The sequence below is a fragment of the Diadema setosum genome, chromosome 7, assembly GCF_964275005.1.
Source record: "Diadema setosum chromosome 7, eeDiaSeto1, whole genome shotgun sequence".
Classification (NCBI taxonomy): Eukaryota; Metazoa; Echinodermata; class Echinoidea; order Diadematoida; family Diadematidae; genus Diadema; species Diadema setosum.
In genome coordinates, this window is record NC_092691.1 from 18,873,703 (window position 1) to 18,901,399 (window position 27,697).

The following is a 27,697-nucleotide window of genomic DNA, read 5'->3' on the forward strand; positions in this document are numbered from 1 at the left end:
ACACCGGGGTTCATTGTTTTCGTCGAAGGATGCAATGTATTCGTTCAGACGACAGGCCATTTCAGACTCTTTCACACACTCGCCAAAGTATTCCACATAATTAGCTTCGCATTCTGTGATTTGAATCACAAAAGGATTGGAAGAATTCACTGGAGAAACATTGCAGTGTTGACTGAACACACAGTATGTAAAGTCTTAACAGTGTTTATACAATACTTAAAAAGAATGTGGCTATCTGATTGATCCATTGCCCATAACGTAACATTCAGTTAAAAGTACCATTGCATGCTGTATGTCAGCTGTGCAATTTTTGCAAGCAAAAGTGGATATAGCATGGCTGATGTTACCAATTTCCACTGACTGCAGTGTTAAACTTAAAATTGACTTAAAGATTTTTGTGCCATTGCATGGCTCTGATGTCACTCAGTTTTGTAAATAACTTAAATCAATCGGTCTGGTGTACATACGTACATGTACACGGCTGACTGTGACTGCACTATTCAGTCAGCTTTCAAGGAAAATGGGTGTCATTTTTGTGCTAAATTCGATGATCTGAGTTGGTCACATCTGTTGACGTCCTAAGTGTTGCATTAAACAAATAATGTATAGTCTTTACTCATGCAGTGGAACAAGATATCACACTTACTGAACGATGAGGCACACTATTCAACTTGGCACAATAGAGTGCCTTACTTTTCACCTCGTGAAATCTTACACCATGGCAGTCATGAGCATTCACCATTTGTATACTTATTCACAGCTAAAGAAGAGTAATGTAGGTACTAGAGAGTGCTTATTTCGCAATTCATTCATTTATTCGTTCATTTTATTTCCACACAGGCATATGCTTCAACCAAAGGCTGTTCTTCCACATGTCCATACATCTTAAAAATACAAACAAAGGAAAACTGACCAGAAATGTATATATTTATATATGAAAAATTGAGCACAGAAAATAGGATTCCATTTAGATTTGAACCTGAGACCTCCAGATGCCAGTCTGGTGCTCTACCAACTGAGCTATATAGGGCTGTCCCAGAAACCCTTAGTTCTCAATGCTCACGATGTCAGAAGCTATTGTAGTGTGTGTATGTGTGTGTGTGTGTGTGTAACACACACACACACACATGTATTAGCCTGATATCAATCTGCAAAATGTAAATCAACTTTTGGATAAAAAAACAGTTATACATAACATGATACATGAATATTCAGAAACATTATACAAATGCCCATACAACCTGTATAATTGCTCTGTAAGTGTGCAAAGCAACAGAAGACGCTAGGCTTACCCCTCAGGGCAGACAGTGCTCTTTGCTGGCATACATGCAGCCAAGGAAGGTGGGAGCAGCCAAATCAAGGAGCGTTTACTCAAAAGTTTTCAAAAGTACAACTGTTCTGTGAGTGTGCAGAGCACACATGCAAGAAGCAAAGTCTATCATAACGAAGTAGGGCAAATTGAAATATCATATGGAAACATGTGAAACTTTAATAAATTTCTAAAATTTCCTCATTCTACATCTGATTTTGATGAAGCTTCTACTAGTCAGATTGTTTCATTTTACTCCATACACTGTATGTCAAGGGCAACTTGAACATAGGATGGAATGGCAGAATTATGCACACAATGTGGTTGACAGCACCGAAGCTAGAGATCAAAGGAATAAACAGTACAAATGTAGTTTCTTACGTGTGCAGTCACCCCAGTCGTCACACTCCACACAGAAGAGGGGGCACAGCCTGTCTCGCTGTACGCAGTGCTTGGTTCTGGCGTCCTCATCATATCCACTGAAACACAAGACATCAGATGGCTAAAACGGTTACAACAGCCTGTATAACGAGTCCAAAATACAGTGAGTAGCCTCTTCAAATTTTAACAACATTCCCCATCATTCAAATAGTCATAGATGCACCCACTTGCATGTGTAGGCTCACACAAAGTGTCACAAAACGTGGTAAAAAGGTTTGCTTACAATGCAGGGCATGGCTGCGTACACTGCCCTAAGTGACATTTACGCATGTTGTCAATGGATTTGGGACATGGAGTGATCTTTGCATCATCTAGAACAGGTACTTCTGAGGGTGCGTTCGAGCGCTCTAAAGCGAACCAAAGCATACCATACCGAACTGTGCCAGATTTGAAGCGTTCGAGAGCTCTGTTGAGAAAGCGTATCTCATGAGTTATTTTTAGAAAAGGTCACACATTTTGTAGCAAGAGGGTCATTCACCTGGCGCACTTGAACTACTTACAGCTGTCGCGAACAAAGAGAATGAACTCTTTGCATTGCGACGTATGCGCATGATACCCGCAATCTCAAATGCGAACTTTTGGTACGCTTTTGGCACGCTTTTGGAGCACATCGGGAAGTGGTCCACTTTTGGCCCCGTACAGTATGGTACGGTACACTTTAGGAGTGTTCGAGCGCTCCTCTGGCGCGGGTACGGTACAGTACGTATGGCTTTAGGAGAGCGCTCGAACGCATCCTGAGAGCAACCCAACAAAGTGGACCATTTCAGAGTGCCTTGTGCATCCCTTGCATAATATTTGCCAAAGAATGAAATTGAAAAGGTAAAAAGTAGTTGTGCCTATTAAGGGGCATTTTTAATTGCTTTAAAGGAGTCCTGATTAATCAAAGCTTCAATTTTTACCATCTGAATGCACATCTAGCCATACTACCTACATCGCTTTTCATTCCAAGTATAATCTCTCATCAGTCACAATTATACGCATTGTATTGGAAGGGATGTATCTCTGTTCTGAGCACTGTTGGAGCAATTGACACAACTTGACAGATAGCATGAATGCACTTTGTAAATTGCAAATTTATGTACTCATCATCTCCAGCCCCCAAACATTGGAATCTATCATGAGGCTGACATACATCCTTGCTTTGCGACAGAAATGCCACAGAACAGTATTGTACTCTGCCTCTAGTAAGGTGCAAACATGCAATGCGAAGACTCAGTTCCTGTAAAGGGTAACTTCTACCAGTACAAACAGACACAAGATCAGGTGGAAAAAAAACAACAACAACATGCAAGAGGTTTAAAGTGAACGCATTCCTCTATGCTTGGTATGACCATGTGATCCATAAAAATAGGGGAAAACCAACTGAAATGCAAACAAATTTTCAATGCTGGAAGGAAAACCTCTCATGACTATAGCATGCAGATCATAAACCTTTACGGTAGCCTTCCAAGTGAAGGTTTCATCACATATCTCATGGAAATCATAAATAAAGTAAACTTTCTTGTGAACCAGGTATCTTTAAACATGCATGATGTCAGGGTACAGCACGCAATATTCAACCTTGCCCAAGCAAAGCAATAAACTAAACATGCACAACAACCAAGTCACAGAATAATGCAAGTATTTTGTTTCCATGCAATAACTTTCCTCCATTAATATCCACAAGAGGTCATGGACCACAAAGGCCTGGGGTCCATTTCATAAAAAGTTGATATGATAGCGACTCTTGCTGAAATGGCAATTGTCATAGTAACTCCAAGAATCCGACTTCCTGATTGGCTGTTGTCATTGGAAGTTGCCATTCCAGCAAGAGTTGCCATCCTAACTTCTTTTATGAAATGGGGCACTGGTCTTCATAAAAAAAAAAAAAAAAAAAAAAAAAAAACACCAATAAGGACGGTTACAGTTGCGATGACAGGCAAATCAAAAATGGTAAAAGTCATCTGCCTGAAACACCATAAACATCTCACCAAACTTGCACTTGGCTCTGTGGGATAGGTAAACGTGAAGAGCGAGGGACAAATGAGTGAAGAGTGAGGGAGGTGTCAATCAGAGATGTGCAGAACTGTGCCAAATTTATATGAGCACATTTCAAAAACTGTATTTCAGTTTACTTATGACTTGCTGCCCCACAGTCAACTGATGCATCAAGTATATCCCAACTTCATTTCAAAAGGTGGAATTTGCCTATCGTGTATTAGGAAAAGCTTTCATGTGTTTCTAAAATAAGCCCATGTACCATAAGCTGCCAAGTACAACCTTTTTAGGTAAATGAGGGTAACATTCCTATCTCTGAATAACTGGCTTATTTACACTGTTGATCATTATCTACAATTTTGGGTAGGATGAGCAAAATTACCTTTTTTACCTCTGCCAAGGAAGGAAGTTATGTTTTCATCAGTGTTTGTTTGTCTGTCTTTGTGACAAATAACTCAAACAGTTGTAAATGATTTGAATAAAACTTGCAGGAAAAGTTAATGACACCAGGAACAGATAATGAAAATTTGGGAGTGATGCAGGAATTTTTATGAATTTTTGAAAGATTTTTGATTTTTGGCAGAGAGGGTCAATGAACTTAGGAGTGCAAGCTGAGTGTATTTGAGGTTTGCATACGCGCTCTGAAGTGTGTGCTCTGCTCAGGAGAGGCGCCGTGTAGCTGGAAACTGATGACGTAAACAAAAGGTCACTATACTGGGGAATTGGGTGATTTCAGCATGCATGTATAATGGGTGGAAACAAGCTGCTTGGCGGAGGTCTACGCTCTACAAGTACTTTTCTAGTTTTATATTAGAAATGGAAAGACAATTTCCATCAATAATGTACAGATGGCAATTTCATGAGGTACTTTTGTCAAATTCTGATACTGTCAAGGCATGTCTTATCAGGTGAGCTGAAATCAAAGTTAATATCAAAATACTGCCATTTTTACTAAAAAAATAAAAAGGAAATGGATTAGTGTCACATTCATTTTCTGGACTGGTTTCACATTCATTTTCTGGATTGAGTTGTCTGCCCAATTACTTTATCTTTTCTATCCATCTGATAGGACATTAAATGGAAGTCCCGTCTGTGAGTTAGACACGACTCACACACGTAAAAAAGATTCCATTACATTCATCATAAAGAGCAGGGCACTAACCGGTGGGGCAGTCCCCCTTACCATCCACACACACACCGAAAAAAAAAAAAAAAAAATGGGTGAAGGATAGGGACCCCTTGTGGTTCGCCCCACGTGACTATCAATAGGCAGTACCAACCAGGCACATAGTACCATGCTATGCTTTAAAAAAAAAAAAAAAAATCATCTTTTTACTTCATGTTTGAGTTGTGCATATGTGACATCCTTTCAACTGCTCCACTTTATTTTGCAGAAAGGGGATGGATGTCATGAGGTCATCCTGGCCTATGGTAAATAGACGACAAGTAATCCTCAATGTCATATCAGCATAGGTCTACCCCTATCATCACCACACTCATACAGATAACTGTCACAGCCCATAAGTTTCCTGCAGCAGCAGCAGCAAACACAGGCAGCTACAGACTAAGTTAAGTGTAAAACTCAATATGGTTGGCGTGTACGCTGACATACAATTTAGTCGGGTAAATCTACATCAAAAAATAGCCTTACCCCAGAAAAATTGATACAAAAGGTTTTTAACGGTTTTGGGTAGGGTTTGACCTCCAAAATAACATACTAAAAATCTACTCAAATCCACCTACCGGAAAGGGCCTATTTTCAAGATGGCGTCCAAAATGGCCGCCGTGGGTTTAAATTGCCATAGAATGGGCACTAGTTGGCCTATATTTGCGATTTTTGTGTCAATTTCTATGTTTCGGAGGTCAACAAATCTATTGAAATCATTTTCAAAGTTGATCAGTGATGGGAAAGCCTTAAATCCAAGATGGCGTCCAAAATGGCCCCCAAAAATGGCGTCCAAAATGGCCCCCAAAAATGGCGGCCATGGGCATAAAATTGCTATTAAATTGTCAATAGATGCCGAACATGTGTGATGTATGAGCCGATTTCTATGTTGTGGAGGTCGACAAATCTACTGATATCATTTTCAAAGTTGATTAGTGATGGGAAAGCCTTAAATCCAAGATGGTGTCCAAAATGTCCCCCAAAATGGCGGCCATGGGCATAAAATTGCTATTAAATTGTCAATAAATGCCGAACATGTGTGGTGTATGTGCCGATTTCTATGTTTTGGAGGTCGACAAATCCACTGATATCATTTTCAAAGTTGATTAGTGATGGGAAAGCCTTAAATCCAAGATGGTGTCCAAAATGGCCCCCAAAATGGCGGCCATGGGCATAAAATTGCTATTAAATTGTCAATAAATGCCGTGTATTTGTGATATTCTATATTTTGGAGGTCAACAAATCAACTAAAACTATTTTGTCACGCAGATTAGTGAAGGGAAAGTCTCTAAAACCAGGAATGGCATCTAAGATGACATCCAAAATGGCCACCATGGGGTTAAAATTTCTATAAAACAGCCAATAATTCGTTATACTCAAAATACCCAATACGTATCTGATACTTCCAATGTTTGGATTGGATTTAATCCGTTATTGTGGAGGTCAGCTGTATAGTCCAAAATATAGGCCAAAAGTATAGACCAAAATCATTTCTTACCAAGTGCTAGTGTAACAAAACTTGAAATTCTGATATGGTATCCCACTTATGTGCATTTTCCTTACTTTATAACTACTAACTCGGCTATTGATTATACATTTCAGTTTCAAGTTTTGTGCGATCTTTTGTCGTATAACAACAAATTCTTTGTCCCTGTGTTCATTGTTGCTTCAAAAACTTGTTACTGCTTGGCTGTTTTCATAATATGTTCATGAACTTGCTCGGTGCCATAGGAACACTCATGCAAGGAACAGGGCTCAGCAAGGTTCTAGAGGTCGTGTATGGTGAGAATGCAGTGGTGCATATGATGACTGGAAAGGCAGTTCAAAGAGCGTTCAGAGGACATTTGCTGGTAGACAAGTGCCTTAATCGAATGGTTGTATCTGAAATGATGAATGAGAGTACTGAGTTTGCATCACTTGTGGCTCAGTCAGAGGATATGTACTCTAAGGTGTTGGATGGTGAGACAACGCTTGAGAATGTCGTGACATCTGAGGCAATGGTTACAATCAGAAAACAAATGGACAAACGGAAGATAAAACTTCGAACAAGATCCAAGACAAGTCAGTTGTGGTTAAATTATCAGACAATGTTAGGGGTCGCAAGAAAGTTGATCATAGCAGATCGAAAAGGATCTTGGCCAATGCACCTACATGCTGTAACTGAATGTCTGCCAATATTTGCTGCAGCTGGCCATTACAACTACCTGAAGTCTTCTTACTTGTATCTTCAAGAAATGAGAGAGCTAGAACAGAATCATCCAGATGTCTTTCGCAAGTTTGCAGATGGATTCCATGTCATCGGACGGAGTAATAAGTTCTGGGCGGGTCTAAGCCCTGATCTTGTTATCGAACAGACCTTGATGAGATTCCTGAGGAGCACATGTGGCCTAACACGCGGAAGTGGGATGGGTGAAGAACAACGGTCTCTATGGACAATGTCAATGCCGGTCACGTCGGAATATAACAGTGCGATGCAGGAATTCACTGATCTTTTGTACACGACTAGTGAATAACACAAGGAATCTAGTGGCGCAAGGATGGAAAGAGATGCTTCTGACCTAGCCAAAATCAGTTCAAAACTCAGTGAATGCTCTCCGCTTTCTCCAGATCCCTCACTGAAAAATGTTGTGACTGGAGTGGTGGCCGCGTCAGATGTGAATGTCCACGAGCATAAGTCTGTTGGAGAGAAGATTATGGAAAGTATGGTCAATAAACCCGCTTTCACATCTTCCTTCAAACGAAAAGACAGAGCCAAAACACTTGGAGATGTATCTTCAGTCAAACTTGGTCCAGACAGAGCAATTGACCCTGCTCTACTCTTTCAAAGATTTCTTGTTGTGTCAAAAACAGGAGACATTTCGTTGGAAGATGTCATGGGCTATGAGCTGAGCCCATTTCCCCCTGCCCTGTTTGAGGGTATAGGTATTTTCAGAAAGGCTGACAAACCTCAGTTAGTTCAAGCTATCAGAGACCATTCTGCCAAAGCGTCAAATGATACCGTGTCTGACTCTGTTCCCCAAACTGAGCACTATGTTCTTGATGGTGGCTCCTTGCTGCATCGTTTGTCATGGACAGCCGGGGACAGTTTCAATGTGATAGCCAAGTCGTATGTTGACTTCACTATTCGTCACTATGGATTTTTGATGGTTATGATGATGGACCATCTATTAAGGACAATACACACAAGCGCCGTGGCCATATTGTTCATCCCGAAGTCAGCTCCACACCTGGAATAGAATTCTCTGGCAAAAAGGATGAGTTCCTGTCCAGGAGCTCCAACAAGCAACAGCTCATCAACCTCATTAGTGAGGAAATGAAGAAAATTGACTTGAACGTAATTCATGCACCAGGGGATGCTGATGTAGACATAGTAAAAGCGGCAGTGAGCATTGTCATACCAACAATCAACTACCCTGATTGGAGAAGATACAGATCTGTTGGTGCATTATTGCATTACACTAGCGTCGACAGCAAAGAACTGTATTTTCGTTCTGACAATTCATCCAGGAACTGGAAGGTGCACAATATCATCCAGCTGAAAGTATCATTGGGTGAAGAGCTATGCCCACACCTTCTCTTCCTTCATGCCTTCACTGGGTGTGACTCGACATCTCGAGTATTTGGAATTGGAAAAAAGTCAGCATTTCAGAAACTGGCAAAGGGGGATTCAGCAATCAAGACTTGTGCAAACACCTTCCTTGTCCCCAACCAAACAAGAGACATGGTCGTGGAAAACGGCAACAATGCCATGAAAGTATTATTTGGAGGACATCCCTGTGATTCCCTCGCCAAGTTGCGATATAATGTCTTTGTGAAGAAACTGGCTTCAGCTAAGTCGTTTGTCACCCCAGAACGTCTGCCACCAACAGCGTCTTCAACAAGGTTTCACTTTCTGAGAGTATACTATCAGATCATGGTCTGGATGGGGAGGAACGGAAACTTAAAGGCAACAGACTGGGGTTGGAAACTGGAGGACAATAAACTAGTTCCAGTCATGTCAGACAAGGACGCTGCTCCAGAAAAGTTGTTGAAGATGATCCGATGCAACTGCACAACTGGCTGTAGAACAAGTCGCTGTAGCTGTAGGGGATACGGTCTGCCATGCCACAGCATCTGTGGACCCTGTCAACTTGATACCTGCGAAAATCCTTTCAACAAGACAGTATTGGAGGACGAAGAGGAAGCATAGTTTATCTATGGTAAATGCTACTTCAATGAACGAACTTTCGTTGATGTTTTCGATTTACCCTAACTTGAAGGCATTTTAATTGAAAGTACGTTCTAGAGGAAATGGTGATCATTGTGAGAGTCGATTAATTTATTACTTTCTAAATTACCAAAGCATATTTTTATTCATGTTATGCACAAGATGGTCAATAATTCTGATCACTACACACGGGACAACTTTTCAGGTAGACACTATTTGAAGGATTGGGCATGACCTCCAAAACATAGGAATAAACACAAACACTACAAATGTAGTCCATTTATTGCCTGTTTTAAAACAAGTACACGCCCATGGTGGCCATTTGGGGGGGGGGGGCATTTTGGACGCCATCTTGGATTTAAGGCCTTACCATCACTAGTCAACTCTGAAAATGATATCAGGTGATTTGTTGACCTCCAAAATATAGAAATCGACACATACATCACACAAGCACAGCATTTATTGACAATTTAGTAGCAAATTTATGCCCATGGCGGCCATTTTGGAGGCCATTTTGGAGGCCATCTTGAATTTAAGGCTTTTCCATCACTGATCAACTTTGAAAATGATATCAGTGGATTTGTTGACCGCCAACACATAGAAATTGACACATATATTTATATATATCACACATGCACGGTATTTATTGACAATTTAGTAGCAATTTTATGCCCATGGCGGCCATTTTAGGGGCCATTTTGGACGCCATCTTGGATTTAAGGTTTTTCCCATCACTGATCAGCTTTGAAAATGGTTTCATTGGATTTGTTGACCTCCAAAACATAGAAAGTGACACAAAAATCACAAATGTAGGCCAGCTATTGCACATTCTATGGAAATTTAAGCCCACGGCGGCCATTTTGGACGCCATCTTGGAAATAAGCCCTTTCCGGTAGGTGGATTTGAGTAGATTTTTAGTATGTTATTTTGGAGGTCAAAATCTACCCAAAACCGTTGAAAAACCTTTTGTATCAATTTTTTGGGGGTCAAACCATAAATTTACTCTACTAATTCACACTTTGCAATCCCAAACACAGCTCCCATTCCCCCCCCCCATAAAAAAAAAGTTTTAAAAAGAAAGAAAGAAAGAAAGAAATAAAAGACTTTCCAAAGAAAAATTAATCTCAAGGTTGCAGGAATGGGTATACTTCAAACAACAGGTGATGCATCCCTGCTTCTAGATTTTTATTTTTTTTTTGTGAATCTATACACTCCCCCACCCCACTCCTGAACCAAAGAGAGCAGAACAAGAGTGGGCATACCTCGGACAGGTGCTGAAGCACCTCTGCTGGTAGAGAAAAGTCCCTTCTCGGCAGCTGATGCAGTTGAGGTAACTTGAGGTGCAGTCCAGGCACTCAATGGAGCACTGCCGGCAGTCCCGGAAACCCAGCTCTTCGCTCTCGTAGAATCCCTCCGGGCATGTCTCCACACAAAGCTGGCCGTTGCGCAGCAGCATATACGTGCCTATGTGGGGTGAACATATGAAAATTCATCTTTCTGGTTTGCTGCAAAAACTTGGTCCTACCTTCACAAAGTTAGCCTTTCTCTCTCCCTGTCCCCTCTATCTGGGACAATCTTACGATCAATATTGAATTGTTCACTACAGGCCCAATCTTTGTGCACCTGCTAGGTCAGGACACTCTGCGTTACACCCTGTGCAATATATACAATATAGCACCTAACATACATGTATCTTCTATTTGTTCTTCTTGTGATGATGCCAAATGTAGGAACATTGCAATGATACCATTTTTTTTTGGGGGGGGGGGGTAGGGAAAGATGACATCCTCAACATGTATAAAATGAGACAAACTTGTCACTAAAACATCACTTACATGTTGTTTATCACAATGCTTACAGTTTTATTCCAAAAGCTGCTAAATCCAGAAAACCTACAGAAATACAAATTCTTTACAAATCGGTGTAGACCAGAAGACTTTTCCAAGGCAGATTTTCTTTATCCCATTAGAGGGTACTACTATGGGACATTATAGTCATTGATTGTATGAAAATTCTTAAATCATGTGAAATAAAAATTCAGGCTTTTCTCCTTACCACAACACATGGATTTAGCATCTTTAAAAAAAAGAAGAACATTTTCAAATGGTGCACACATAAAGCAAACAGTGAGGTAGGCATGGACTCACTGGGACTACACTCGATGCAATCTTCTGCGTTGGAGCCGAGACACGTGCTGCAGGAAGAGTGGCACTGCCTACACAGGTTGCTCTCGTAGTCTGGGTAGAAGCTCACCGGGCAGTCCGTCACACATCGGTTCTGATTATCCAGGAAGTTGTAGTAGTTGCAAGAGAGGCAGTCTGTTGCACTGCCACCTTTGCACGTCACACACGACGAGTGGCAACTCTGACAGTTGCCGTTGTCATCTGCACAAAGTGACCAAGGTAGCATGTGAAGTTGTTCAAAATGAAGCAAATAAAGAAGGAGTAAAAGGCTCCATGGAATTTCTCCTGCTAGAACAACATATCCCAGCAGATAGATCACACAGGCTTTAAATGCTAAAATATTCAATCGGTTTCAATGCCTTTTCTTCACAGACGACACATAATTTCCTGTCTTGTATTGTAAATGTGTCCGTGCATCACAAAGCAATTAAAAAGTCGCACCCCTTGATTTTACATGAGGATTAAAAAAAGGTGAAATGGGTCAACCACGTCAATCTTTAGAATTTCATATTTTCTGAAATTCTTCTTGTTCCTAAGTCTGGGATCATAAAATGACTGGGAAAGTGTGTTTTCAGCAGTTTTTCTACAACCCTTTTATTGTAAAATAGTGAGATGAGGTCTGTCTTGGAGACCCCTTTTCATTTCTTGAAAATCCTTCGCACACTCTTCACTTTCAAGTCTAATAACTTTCGAAAGAATACTTCTACTGCTTTGAAAGCTGACAGTGATCATGGTCACTACATGTATATGTTAATAGAGCATGCTTAATTTCAGCTCAATCTGATAATCCCTTTATGGTTGTTGCTCCATTGGTTTACGTCCTGTTTTTTGTCCTATTCATCGCCAGCTAGCGCAGTTTGGTAAAGATTAAATGCTTGAATAGACCCTGTACTTCAGAGCCTATGTTCTCAGTTTACACTTTCCCAGAGTATGTACATTCTTTACAATATTTAGATAGGTTTGGAGAGTCCATTTGAATTGACTTATACACCATTCTAAAGCTTACAGTCTGCTCTTCCAGAATATGCGACCCGCTACAACAAAAAGGTTCTAAAGTCGCGCATGGTCGAAGCCGTGAAAATCGAGTTTGAAGTCAGAGCATTAAAATTGGTCAAAACTTACGATTTTCTGATTGTGATATATTATTGGAGTCTAACATGTCTTCTATCATCTGTCGAAATTTTGAAGCAAAATGATCAAAGGAAAGACCAAAAAATAGCGTTTTTCTGAGCCATGTTTTTTGGCGATTCAACGAAGCAGAAACTGGTTCGAAAATTTGGATTGAGCGCCACAGATAGGTTCCGCCCCTAACAACGACCAGAGTGATCTCATTGGTCAGTTTGCTGCTTGCTGCTAACCGAAGCGTGAAGCTCGCCCACTGCCCAGTCGACTGGTGCGTGCGGGCGGGGTGCGCTATGCTCAGCCGCTTCTCACATCCTGGTCACTGATTGGTTGGTGAGGAGACCGCCGATGCTGATGTGCTTGAATGAACTCTTTGGGGGTTGCTAGGGCTTACCTTCTATTGTCCAGAGGTGAAAACTGACTTGCGTGTCCGTTGATCGTGATTGCGTCGAAAGGAAGACTTTTAGGGCGCTTTTCTCGAAACAGTGATTTTCCAGACGTCTCGACATGCTCTCTTTTAAACATCGATATCTCCGCAGCCAATTATTTTTATAAAATGTGTTATATATCAATCTAAAGCAGAAAGATTAGGGGATTATATCGTTCAATTTTCAAATAATCGACCTCGCCCGACTTTAGGATCATTTTGTTGTAGCGGGTCACATATGTCCGTAACTAAAAATCCATGTCTGGCAACTTTATGTTGGTTTTGTGATGCAGGGTCACAAATGATACTCCAGCCTCTAGCAGACCTTAACACTAGTCAGTCCCATGGACATTGCTTTAAAGTGAAATTATAGTTGTCATGTGCATGAAGAACTGTCAATTTTTGTTCCAAAATGTACACATATGCATATGAAATAGCACTAATATAATACAATTCAGCTGGGTAATGAAGAAAGCGCAAACTGTTAAACCACAAAGGTTCGCTGCAAGTACAATGTTTTACAAGCTCAGAGCTTCTGATCGGGGTTGCTACATCATTTTTCACAAATCGACTATCAATAATCGACAAACTGGGCCACAGTACTATCAAACCATCTTCCGTGCAAGTGAAAAGCATGCAGCTTGTTGGAAAATTTGATTGCCAGGGAAACATCGACTGTTACATAATGTTCCACCTAAACCTAACCCTAACAATAATCTTTATTCTAACCTTATCACCAATCAGTATTTAGCCGGGGGTAATTGTCCTTGTGGGGTATTCAATTGCCCTGATACGCTTCTAAGAACTACATTCTGGATTTAAGGAAAACATTTTAACATTGCTCACTTGATATCAAGCCATGGTAGAAAAGACTTTCATTCTATATGGCATCACAGTGCAAACTCACCTCTGTACATTTTGTCACTGCATGATGACTGACATAAGCCGTTGATTTTGTCAAATGAATCATGACAGCTTGTGCACTCGTGATCTCCGGGCCCGTCACACTCTTCACAAGACGGATGGCAAGGACCGCACACACCATTGTAGTCGTCCCCATACTGGCCGCTTGGGCATTCGCTGACACACGAAGATGACGATTCTGTTGGGATCAAGGCAAATCAGAGCCAGACCAAAAAATGAGAGAAAGAATGATAAAGAAGAGGTGAAAAGGAAAGGCACATCGAGACAGACAGACAAAGAGGCACAAAAAGAGATCCTTCTTGTTCTCTTTAATAGCTGCAAATTATTTTGCATATAAATTAGGCACAGAATAAGTCTGTAGTCTGCAGTGTGTTCTATCCTAAGATAAACCTTTGCATTCACAAGAAGAAAACAACTAGTTTTAAAACAACTTGAAAAAGCTGGTACAGTAAGTGATAGATACATACATGTATGTTGAACAAACAGTCAGGCATCTTTTGTATGCCACCAAAAGCTCATACCGGTACTTAAACTTTTAAAGGGATAGTCCAACCTGTGCATGAAAACAGGAAATTCACAGAAGTAGATCATGACTTCTGTGGATATGAACGCACATCTCTGGATCACACAAGTTGATTTAGGTTTGTGGGTTCGAGCCCAGCGAAGCCTGACACGTTTGCCCTTCGGCAAGGCACTTTGTCCACATTGCTTCTTTCCACCCAGGAGTATAAATGGGTACCCAGTAGGATGATAATGTTTATGTTGGTTGATCAGCATGTGCGCGTCTGTAAAATGGCGCCTGTAAAATGGCAACTTGCTGGAACACTCTCCCAAGGGAGAGAAGAGTGAGCACTGTCAGTGCTGGCAGGAAATAATGTATCCAGAGACTGGGAGTAATAACAGTATGTATGCGCATTGAGCACTCCACAGAGTGGATTTAGCACAATATAAATTCATATCATCATTATTATTTCAAAAATTGGGGGGAAAAATCAGACACACACAAGAAATTTACGAACTGAGAAAGCTACAGAGAAAGACAAATTAGCAACTTTGTGTCACATAGGTGTTGAGCAGAGAGATGAGATGAAAAGGAGTGGGCACTCTGCCCTGACGGTTTTTCCTATCACTCAGCACAAGATTGAAATCAGTACCTCAAGGAACAAGTAAAGAACCTCTTACATAACAAGGTCCTGTCTAGGGCGGGTGAAATTTATTTGTCGGTCAGAACATTTGAAGTTCTTTCTTTATTTTGACGTATCACTTTACTGTGCACTTTCGTTCGTTCTCCTATCATAATCTTTTGGAAAATTGTGTACATCCACCAAGACATTTGCTTTGCACAGTCCCTCTAATGGATGTTCATGTGCAGTTTCAGTTTGGTAGTGGATACAAGCACTAGTCTTGTATGCTGGGGGTGGGGTTGGGGCAGGAGGAGAGCACAAATCATAGGACACAGATATCAAGCTTAAGGTAAGCTTGACCAGTGGATATATCAAATTTGGTGACTAATAATATGTCATTTTTGTCATGTTAAACCTCGCATTTAGAGACAGTTTTAGAGTGGTCATTGAGGCGGAGATTACTATTAGTTTACACATGACTTGGTGAATCCAGGAAGTAAGACGAAACTCGCCTCTCTAGTGAATCTTGAAGACATATGAGAGTAGAGCACTGTGAGCAACACAACGCTGGAGAGGATCAAAGCACCTACCATCAAGGAACCTTCCGGTATACCGGCAGCTGGAGCAGTCATGATCGGAGGGACCAGTGCAGGTGTCACAGTCGGCATGGCACAACTGGCAGGTCTTTTCCTGTGTCGGGTACATGTCAGACGGGCACTGTGTCACGCAAAGGTTGTCCAGAGCATCGTACAGGAAGTAGTCCTCGTCGCAGGAGGTGCAGGAGTCAAAGGTCCCACTGCAGGTCTTGCAAGATGGGTGGCACTGCTGGCATTGACGTGACCTCGGCTCTGGTATATATCCGTCGGAGCATTCCGCTGAACATTTTCCATTGAGCAGGTAAAAACTGGCGAGACACCGCTGGCAAAGGTTGCTGTTCCCTAGATGACACACATGTGTGAATCACTTCAGTACATGAACTTCTATGTAAAATTCTTTGTCATACACCACATTTCACACCAATCATACATGCATAATCTGCATGTACATTGATAGAAACAAATTACCCAAGTTGCAAGAAAAACCCTACAAACGCCAACATGAATCATCAACAGCAAATGCTATCTTTTAAAGAAATTTGGGCATGTTAAGAAAGTTGAGCTCGTGACATCGACATTGTGACAAAAAACCTGCAATCACTGAAGGGGTTATTTGCTCATTTGGAACTAGAATCTGATATTCCACCTTAATGCAAATCACCAGGGAACTAGCTACCCCACTTTAAAAGTCGTCAGCTGAGAATGATAAGGATGTTAAGCTGCCACTAAAGCCATAGTGTTTGAGGCACCTTCACACCCTTCTCATTCTAAGCCGACGATTAGTGTTATGTCTGTTATGTAAATGTGTATGCAACAAATTGTACGATGACATGATCTCATTTCACCGTCACTGCTATGGTCACTCTATTCTGTCTTTCTCACGGTCAATCTGACATTCCTTTCTCTAGCCACCACCATGCTCCATTACCTCACATAAGCACCACCACCTGTTCATCCACCCTCTTCATCCCATGCATGTAAATGCAATGTTATATACTCAAGTAATCAGCCATGCTGGCTGGAATAAATGGACTTGCCTCTCAGACCTGAACGGAGTGAGACATGCCTGACTTTCTCTCCAGTTAGTCCACACATCTCAACATACACAAAAGTTGTTGTCAGAAACAAGTTAAAAGAGTTGAACATAGCCCCCCATTCAGACTACAGATTTCTCGTATGGATATACGATGTATGGAGGATATATGACGTATGTATATAGCACGTTTTTATGTGTCTGAATGCTCTGATATTAAACCGTATCAATATACGTCGTATATAGAAACGATGTTTTGAGCGTCATTTCAAATCATTATCCTATATCCATATGACATTTATTTGTGTCTGAATGCTCTCATATCGAAAAGTCTTGTGAGTAGGCAGGGATTACTTGCAGCGCGCGCTGAGCTCACATATCCGCGGTGCGGACCTATGACAGATTGATTGTGACGTAATAATGATCTTGCGCGAACTAGCAAACTATCGGATGAATCCGAGGCAGAGTATAAACACTATGCCCAAAGCCTGCATAAAATACTGCGCATGGAAGAGAATCACGTCTACTTGCTTGTGCGCTAAGTCTGAATGCTCTGATACACTCATCGTATAACCGGGTGCTACTGTGTCTGAATGCTCTCATATCGAAACGTTGCATATCCATACGTCGTATGAATGTACGATAAGTCGGTGTGTCTGAAAGCGCCCATACTGACATGGGGGTTGGAGCTTACCCAAGACACAGTCGTCACAGTTTTCTGCCTCACAGCGCAAACCTTCCTCCTCTGTGCACGTATGAGTGTCCTCATGGTATGCAAGTCCGTCCTCACACTCCAGACACTGGTTACTTGCCTGTCCAGTGCAGCGCTTGCAGCTCTCGTCACATTCTGCACACGTGTAGTCGCCGCCCACCTCTAACTTAAAGTAGCCCTGGGGACAGTAGCCCACGCAGGCCCCCTCCAGCAGGTATCGGTGTGAGGTTTCTGCTTGTCCACAATGTATGGAGAGCAAATAGAGAAAGGTAGGAGACAATCATCACAAACAATATTGAGGCCATCAATCTCTGAGTGAATACATAGTTCTTGTACGCCTGCAGAACTGTCATTTTTTTTTGTACTAAAATGCACACATATGCATTAGCAATGTGGGAAATTGCCTGTAATAACACAAATTAAGTTGGGTAACGATGAAAATATGAAATAGTAACACAAATGGCAAGCTGGAAGAATGACAATTTATGAAAAAGAAGATACCCGATCTTGGTTGCCACATAATTTTTTTTTTTTTAATAATCGATAATCAATAATATCGACAAATTGAGCAGTAGCAGTACCTACTAAATAACCAAATACATATAATTGTTTATAGAATGAGTTTGTGCCCTGACCCTTGCTATCTCTTCTGCCCCCTTACCTGATGGCTGTGCACACCGTGTACAGTCCATGATGCCTCCTCCGTTACAGGTCTGACAAGTGCCGTGGCAATTGAAACACTCCCCTTCCATGGAATACTGCCCATCCGGACACCACTCTGAGCACACAACACTACTGCCTTGTGTGACAAGCACCCTACATACAGACGAGAGAGGTCTTAACTCATATCTAAACATATTAAAGTTTCTATTGTCATGTTTGGTTGCAAGCTAGTATTCACAATGTAGTATGGCATTTCATCTGACAAAGAACATGTACAAACAAATGGGTAAATGAAAAATACATAATATATATACTTGAAGAGACATAGTATCACCAATCAACAGTCCATAGATATATTTGTTTCATCTACATTCATATGTATATATCGTCGCTGGGGTGACAAGACCTTGTATCTGCAATTTTGGTGAAAATGACTTTTTTGGATTTAAAGTCAAATAATGGGTTAAGTGATGTCCTGTCCAAATCCCAACTGTCTTACTCCAAAAATGAAGCCACCACGGCATGTCAAAGGAAAGGCTATCCCATTCACTATAGTGCTTTGGCCGCCATGTTTTTTGGCTCTCCTGAACATTTGACATTTTGTAGATAAGAGGTCTTGTCGCCCCAGCGACGATATATATCTACCTATATATGATATTCATTACATCTGCAATAGATAAGTAATGGAAGGCCATCTTACTTCAATGGAAGCTTCTTGAGTAAAGGCTGTTTCTGAAAACCAGAAAACTTATCCAAAACTTAAAATCATAGATACAGAATACGTGTATCTACATAAACTTTGATTCCAAGTAACTGGAATGTCTATGACAAAAACAAACAAACAAATTAATTAGCTCATAAACCCCAGGCCCTCTGGGGAAAATATATCAACAAATTTCAATCCAACCATAGGAGGTGGACATCTGGTTTACTCACTGCTGTGCCTCACACTGGATACAGTGATTTTCATCCACGCATTTGGTGCACCCTCTGCCGCATGGCTTGCAGGAGCCGTCACTGTCATCCAGGTACATACCTAGAGAGGGCGCCAGAGCAGGAAGTCATATGACTGTTGACTTTAGCACCACTGAACTCTACATAGTGGAAGGGGCACTGTGCACACTTAGCGCGCACTTCACACCGAAAAGCCACTACACTCGTGTTGCACTGTGGGTACAAGTTTTGAAGTCACCGGAAGTGCTGGCCGGTGGTGGCCATTTTGGGACTTTGTTATGGGTCACCAATAAGGTGCAAAGTGTCACATGGCTATTTCGTTACGAAATGAATAATCTTGTCTACAAAATGGCATTTTGAAATCAGTAATTCCGTTGAAGTAATATTCATTTCGTTATAAAACCAGTTGTTTCGTTAGGACATGTTCATTTGTCGACTAAAGAGCCATTTCGCAATGAAATAGCATATATTATACTTATGCAATACTTGGCACTCCATGATTTATACCAAAGTGACTTTTGGTGACTTTCCACTGAGGAACGCACGCTTCTTCTGCGTACCCTCTGCACAACAGTAGCGTATAGTGAAGTGGGCGGGGCCTAAAGGCGGAGTCCTAAAATGGCAGTGCCAACTAAAGTAAAGCGCTGACTTCAAGCACTGCACGTAACGTCACTTCAAATATAGAGTTCAGTGTTTAGCACACACTCCATCTCTGATTATATGAGACACTATGACAGAATCAAATTTGGTCTATCACTACAGGGTACCCATAAAAATGAACCTTAAAGGACAAGTTCACTTTCATAAACATAAGGACTGAGAGAATATAGCAATATTAGTAGAACACATCATTGAAAGTTTGGGGAAAATCAGACAATCCGTTCAAAAGTTATGAATTTTTGAAGTTTTTGTGCAGTAACCGATGGATGAGAAGACTACTGCAGTGTATGAATAACTTAGATGTCACATGCATACAACAATATAAAGAAAATACAAAGAGAATTTCACAAAATTCCATCTTTTGAAAAAAGTACACATTCCCCTGACTCGTTACCGACAAATGTTATGGGTAATATTATTCCCCCTGCCTTTAGAAAGAGGCAAGTCAAGTGCTCTTTTATTATGCGAAAAAAGTGAAAATATGTTGAATTTTCTTTTACATTTTCTTTATACTGTTGTACGCATGTGACTCACAAGCTGTAGTAGTCTCCTCATCCAGCGGTTCCAACACAAAAATTTTAAAAATTCATAACTTTTGCATCAATTGTCCAATTTTCCTCAAACTTTCACTGATGTGTTTTACTGATATTGTTGCATTCTCTCAATCCTTATGTTTATGAAAGTGAACTTGTCCTTTAACTTAACTTCTTTTGTTGTTATAATATTTTGGATTTGGTTGGTGTCCTGTATTTGGTTTCTATACCTGCACAATGTATATTAGGCTTTTTGATGAATTACATTCTTATTAGGTGATACGCTATCAGCGTATCACCTATTGTGATTGTCAAAATCTCTCTTTATTTTTTTTTATTCTTCTTTCTTTCTGGACAATTTTGTGTCGTCAATATCTCAAGAATGACATTACGAAATAACATGACATTTTCAGTCAACATGTCTCATGACAAAATCTAGCCACAATAAGGTTTTCATGACAGTAACATATCTATGACGTCATCTAGGCGCCATTTTGTGATTTTCGGACCACGTTACATGATCGATCATAACTTCATAACTAAAGGTCATTTCTGTATCATTTTCGGTGGACATAAAGTTAAGGTCACGCTCTATCTTACATTTTGATGCTAATTACCTAGGACATCATTACGTGCGCGTACGCGCGCGTCAAACTTTTAAAAGGCTCAAAAGAACTTTCCAATGGGAAATCTCGAAGTTTCAGACAATTTTAAGCGTTCCGCGCGTACGCTTCCGTCCGCGTATTTTCGCGCGCAGTGCGCATAAGCAACATGAAAATGCAAATTTTTTTACAGATTTGGATTCCTGATACATTAAGTAACAATATCCATTGATTTCCGATCAATTTTGACCTATAACAAAGGAATGCGCTGGCGTCAAAGTTGAAATTTCGTGTGCGCGTCTATGTGGAAATATAGCGAAAAACATGTCTTTGTTTATTTCGCCATAGCTCTTTAAAAAGTCCGTTGACCCTATGTTTTTATTGCATATTACAAAAGCATATGAATTGGAAATAACGTTTCAAGTATCAATATTTCCCGAAATACATTATGACGTCATCATATCATCATCTGAAATCAAAAAAGTGGAATTAATTTTTTTGAGGTACTGTTTCTAACATTCATTTGCTCGTATCTCTGTTGTTTAAGCTCAATATTATCCCAAATTCAGATATGTTGTACTTTAAACATTTGCCTTTCAAGTCAATGTCATGGTTTTGAAATTTGATGACGTCATCATACCTTAAATTGTGATTAAAGGTAAAGACGCAAAATCGGACAAGTTTACGTGTATTGTCTATGGGAGGTGATTTTTTTTTAAACCATGCATTGACTTGACAACGTTTAAGCACCTTTATCTGAGCTGATTTAGCTTCATTTCCTCTGAAACTTTAGTATGTTGTAGCTGAGACAATAAGCTGCAGTAATCATGCATTTTATTCTTTGAAATCTCCTCATCAGGTTGACAATTTTGCAGTTTAAAACTGAAAATGAGAATGGAATGTGGACAAAACACGATTCCTCATTCATCTTTCACATACATAAGTTTACGTTCCTCATATTTTCTCGTCGAGACGTATGGCCGAGTGGTTAAAGCCGACGTCTCAGAGACGTGAGGTTGCGGGTTCGAACCCCACGAGATCACGAAACAAAATACTTAGCTATTTTACTTTTTTTTTTCTTCAATTTTGTATTACATATTCGTCCATGTAGAAATCACGTTCGTATATAAACGCACCTATACACACACACAGACACACACACACACCATATCCCTCTTTTTTGTGTTGGAGACCACATTGCTTCGATTGCAGCAAAATTTTGCAGGCTGACTTTGTCAAACCGATCATAGTATGTAATGACGACGACTGAGGTGTTGTACTTTGAACAATTGTCTTTCAAGACAATGTCATTGTTTTGTAATTTGATGACGTCATTACACTGAAAATTGTGATTAAAGGCAAGGTATCAAAACCAGCCGATTATAGGTTTTATGTCTGCGGGACGTATTTTTCCCAAGTTGCCAGAAATGGCATATCGACATCAGTCGTTACAAGGCCGCTTTTCCGTCTAGCAGTGCAATAGATGTTCACGCGGCCACGTTAGTTGAGTGGGCATTCACTTTCCCCCTGTTATATCTATACATTGTTGTTGTTTTTTTGTCTTACCATTTCCGTGGATGTCCCGTGGCCGAGTGGTTAGAGAAACGGTTTCGCATGCACGCTCAATATAACTTCAAGGTGCCTATATCACATTCTTTTCTTTGTTGATCACAGATGACCAACATCTGATGACCCCAAGCGTATCACCTAACTCGTCATTGTGACGAGTTTCATATCTCGTTCCAAATTTGATTCAATATGGACATGTGTTCATCCAAATTTTGAGATTTGTGGTGGTGGCACCATACCATTTTAATGCACAATGTGATTATCTACATATATGTATTTTCAAACATATATCTGCATACTCAAATGCAACCTAATACTGAGATTGCATCATCATCAATATCATTTATTATCATCACATTGCATCATCATCAATATCATTTATCATTGTCAATTCATTATCATAAAAGCATGAATGCACTGAAACAAACAGCAAGCAATCATCAGCGTTTACTAGCTCTGATTAGTAGCAGGAAGTGAGCTAGGAACATGTGGCTCACCATTCTCGCATGTCAGCATGCACAACCCACTAACGAGGAACGCCCCTTCTTGGCAGGATGTACAGTCTTTGAAGGATGGTCCCTGGCACTCTTCACAGGTCGAGTGACACCTGTTACACGACAGTTCACATGAACTTTATGAAAATGTGTTGCACAGCAAGATGGCATAGGTGAATGAATAATGGGTGGAAGCCAGTTCATGTTCCTGCACACAGTGTTCAGACATACTTTGTATCAGTCTACACCTACTTAAAGATACTTTGTATTATTTGGCATTTTCAGTGAGCTACACTTGTGCGTAATACTACGGATGCATGAGAGTATTTCTGTACATTAATGACAATATTTACAGCATGAATAACAGTGATTGTTCACTATACAGGACTGTTTCCCTGGACACAAAATGCTTTTGGACGTCATCCCTGCTTAAGCACTGGAGCCAAATTACGTATAAACTACCAGGCACTGATAATGAATGTTCAATCAGTACGTAGAGTATCAGAATAGATTTGCCTTCAAACTATGTTTGTATCTATTAACATCTCAAAAAATTGTGTACTATCATTTTGCTTTAGTTTAATACAGTATAACATTTGTGAAAATATCCACATCACAAAATAATCCATGTTGACTGCTGTCTGATGCTTTTCAGTTTGCAGCTTGTAGGTATGTCTCTAGGAGCTGTTTGAATGAATGGTGCAGGACTTATGCATTGTTTTGTGGGGAAAAAAAAAATGTTATGAAAAGTGATGTCTGACACAAAGATCAAAACCAAACTAATATCTTACCTCAAACACTCTCTAGAGTAGGCATCAAAGCCATGGGAAATATAGTAGCCTTCCCCACAATCACTGGCTGGCACACACTGCATATCCTTGTGAACTTTGTCGGAGAAACACGCCGTGCAGTCGGTGGCGGCGGGACCTCGGCAGGAGTAGCACGACTCGTGGCACGACCGGCACTGGCTGTTGTCAATGTACTCGCTCTCCATGCAGCGCATGGTGCACTGGGAATCACGCAATACCGCCCCCAGCACGCACGCTGTACACTGGTGCGCACTGCCTTCGCAGGCAGTGCACAAGGGGGAACATCGCTGACATGAACGACTTTCTTCATCTTGAAGGTGGGTGAGGAAGAGAATATAAATGAGACTTTATGAGACGCTCACTTGTAATATCTGATGTGATTCTACCAGTCATTTGGGAGTGGTGCTGAAAGGGTTTTCAACGTTCACAATAGATGAGTGTGGAATAAGTTTATTTCACAGTTATTTGTATAGTCATATGTACAATGTGAGCATGCATTATGACTATCTGTAAATTCAATTTAATATGACTGTCTGTAAATTCAAACAAACCCAAATACTTTCACTCAATCTCTATCATAACAGTCTCAATCCAATAATCATGAAAAAGTTAACATATCTTACAAATTTGATAGAGAAACCACCAGGAGAAAAAAACAAACAATCAAGAAAGAAACTTTAAGGAAAAAAACTATAAATGTTTCAGTTCTAACTTAAATTTGCTCAACTTTGTGGGGCACTGTAACATAGGGCTTCCTCCTATTGTTTGCTGTAGACATTGATATAAGTGGCTTAAAAACATATTCCTGAGTTCTTAAATTCACACGATGCAACTGCTTTTTCACATTTTCATCTAATTCAAAAAAATAGCAGATAAACTGATTTGACAATTTCCATGCATGAAAATTAATGTACTACTTTACCACACAACATGGGCACCAACATGCCCCCATCAGATTATGCATTACACAAGTATACATACAGTTGAACCTCTCGTATCCGGACAAGTCGGGACCGGGGCTCATCCGGATAAGGGATTTGGCCGGATATGGGAGACTCAATGCTTTGTACATGTACATATACATACACATGTACTGATGTAGCCCATTGTAGTACCACATGTAGTAATGTGTATACTGCAACCTTTTCATTGTTACACTCAGTAACAGACCCCAAAATAGAGGTTCGTGTTTGCAAGAATGAAATCGTTTTCTTTTATAAATTCTTGGGATGATTTACCTTAACAATTATTAAGAAATGTATCAAGTATATGTAATTCATGTGTGTTTGTGTAGGAGTTCTCATGGAGTTGGGAATCCCCCTTTCCTCCCGTAATTATAATATTTAAAAAATAAAAAAAAAATCACGGCAAGATTGCGTCCGTATAATAGAGAGATCCGGATAAAGGGAGGCCGGATAAGAGAGGTTCAACTGTACTTCATTACAATGTGCACACAAACAATCTACAAAGTATTTGAAGGTACGGTTTGCACCCTACACAAAGCTACTAGCATACACTCAAATGGATACTAGGACACATACACATGTTCTCTCTCTCTCTCACACACATGCACACACACACACACACATACACACACATAAACACAAACACACACATACTACTAATGTAGTGGCATTTATCAGCTGAAAAAGGGCATAATTCAACCCATTTACCATGAGCATACAAAATAATGAAAATAATATAGCCGGTTTTAGAATTACGTACGTAGCAAAGTACGTAGCACAAATTCAGCATAAAATTTAAGTGCTGTGAATATTTCTGCCTGAATTCCAAAAATAATTTTCCAAGACGCAGCATTTTGGTCAAGTCTTGCCTAATCACTTCTCAAAATCACCTTTGAAGTAACCCTGGCCGCAGTGCACGACACATCCATTTCCATCACTAAGGTAGCGGTCTCCCGCGCATGTGAGGCAGTGTTGAGCCGAGGGCCCATTGCAGGTTTGGCACTTGTCGTTGCATCGGCGGCAGCGAATGTGGAGCTCGGGAGGAGGGTACTGTCCATCTGGGCACGTCTCTACGCATTCCCTAATAACGGATGAATAATAGGGTGCCATGAATCATACCTACTGTGGGCCCTCACAATGCTCACTGTATATCCCCATAGTGGGCTTTTCTCTGTATCTTTACCATTACCAATCCACGCTTAAATGAATGAATTCATGAATGCATGACTTTGTATTTACCAACTTGAAAATACATATCACGTATGAATAAAATGTCCCTATGGCAATCGGTATGCCTCCGCCATATTGCATAGTTCTCCAAACAGATCTATCATACATCTTGACGATGTGAGACAACAGTTTCACATGATAGGCAAAAAGGTGAAATGATAAGAGGGAAAGTTTGGCACAATCACAAATGTATTGAGCGTTTACATTCCATTCAATCTAGGGTATGCATTGAGTTATCTCCAAGGTATAAAAAAAATAATGCAATTTCCGCATCAAATATCAAAATGTGAACATTTTAACCTAACCTTTGACCCTTGATCCCATGACTTCCAAATTCTAAAGAAAAGCATTGTCCGGCAGTATATGCATATGTACGACATAAAGTTTCATAAAGATACATCAAGCCATTTCTGAAATATATATTTTTTTAAAAATTGAATATTTTCTCTTGACCTTTGACCCCTTGGTCCCAACGTTTCCAAGAGAGTGTTTATCTGGTAATACATTTATACACTAAGTTCCATTAAAAAAAAACACACACACACACAAAAAAAAAAAAAAAAAAAAAACACCTTAGGCATTGCAGAGATAAGGGGAAAATAGTGAGATTTCAGGAATTTGGACAGACAGAGGGACAGGTGGAAGGACGGACAGACAACCCAAAAACACCATGCTTCCAGCAACACTTTATGGCGGAGGCACAAAAACAATATACTAAACATATAAAATCATTTGAGCACAACATACAAACATGTTCTAATGTACATGACTATTTCCAAGGTAAAAGGGTACATTTCAGGAACGTTGGGCATTATCCCCCGATAGTCTTACAGTCTTTCAGAACACTTAAATGACAGACAACTTCGACCCCAAATTGCTTTAACAAAAGTAATTTATCAGAATTTTTGCAATGATCAAAACTTTTTAGGGAACGTACGTAACACTGGATAGACATCTATGTACTAACTTATGATGTTCAACTACCTACATTAATTAAAGATTTGTTTGATATTAATCAGAAAAGGGTAATAACAGCCCTAAAATTCTATCGAACACTGTGTTTAATTTCCTTTCTAGACATAGCGGTGAACATAGTGTTGAAAAACAAATATTTGTCGCACTTTTGTCATGTCAAGCGCATACAGAATTAATGATGACTTGCCTTTTACAAATATGAATTATCATTATGTCATCATTATCATTATTATTACTAACTTGGTGTCCCTGTCTTTGAAGTGTTTGCAGTCGTAGCAATCCTTGGCAGTCGGCCCTTTGCAGCCATACAGGCACTCTGTGTGGCAGTTGTCATCCACGATCCAGTCTGAGCTGCTCCACCACCAGCTTGAGTCCCAGGATGAGGACGAAGCCGTGTTGCCACGGCGATTGCGGGAGAGGGCTCCTTGTGATACCTGACCGCCGCTAGGACCTGCGGTCTGCAGTCCGGCCAGGCGTACCACCGAAGATGGCGCATTCTCCGCCCGCTGCACCAGGTCACGTTCCAGGTTGACCACCTCGGATGTTGCCTCCGGACGAAGAGAGTCCGGAAGAGACGTGGTGCCATGTAGGGTGAGTATAGCGGATGAGACTCTCACTAGCAAGAGAAGTAGGATATCAAATATGGTTCAAAAAGGCAACTTGCCTGAAAATGTTTGTCATGTTTGTATTAGCAATGTTTGTTACAACCCTCCAATGCATTTATGCTGGACATGATTTGTAATATTCATTGCTGATGCACTAGGGGCCAGAGATAAATGTTATTACATCAACAAGGAGGTGGAGTGCCCATATAATGTAAGCAAGGCAGAAGAATTGCTCTTGTCACAAAGTCACTTTGTTATTTGTACAGAAGCCAAATGGTGGAAATAACACCTAAAAATTTCATTACATGGAATTTTGTTGCACTATAACAGAGTTCCTGCTGAAATGGTTCACAAACATTGGGTGAGCACTGTAGTAAGAAGAGTTGGGTGCCCATGAATTGCTCTGCTCTGCTCTGCT

The 27,697-nt window shown here is 40.5% G+C and overlaps 1 protein-coding gene across 1 annotated transcript in view; it reads right to left on the bottom strand.

Annotated features, from left to right (window-relative positions):
• LOC140231097 (proprotein convertase subtilisin/kexin type 5-like) overlaps positions 1–27,697 on the bottom strand; it is a 66,965-nt gene that overhangs the window by 10,178 nt on the left and 29,090 nt on the right. The window contains exons 13-25 of the mRNA XM_072311249.1: positions 26,915–27,290; positions 25,360–25,550; positions 23,487–23,814; positions 22,699–22,808; positions 18,820–18,919; positions 17,882–18,036; positions 17,203–17,451; positions 15,470–15,817; positions 13,739–13,933; positions 11,247–11,483; positions 10,362–10,563; positions 1,691–1,788; positions 1–113 (exon numbers count right to left, since the gene is read on the bottom strand). The exon at positions 1–113 is cut by the window's left edge and continues 151 nt beyond it. Coding sequence (XP_072167350.1) covers positions 1–113; positions 1,691–1,788; positions 10,362–10,563; positions 11,247–11,483; positions 13,739–13,933; positions 15,470–15,817; positions 17,203–17,451; positions 17,882–18,036; positions 18,820–18,919; positions 22,699–22,808; positions 23,487–23,814; positions 25,360–25,550; positions 26,915–27,290 — 2,702 coding nt within the window. The remainder of the gene's footprint in view (positions 114–1,690; positions 1,789–10,361; positions 10,564–11,246; positions 11,484–13,738; positions 13,934–15,469; positions 15,818–17,202; positions 17,452–17,881; positions 18,037–18,819; positions 18,920–22,698; positions 22,809–23,486; positions 23,815–25,359; positions 25,551–26,914; positions 27,291–27,697) is intronic.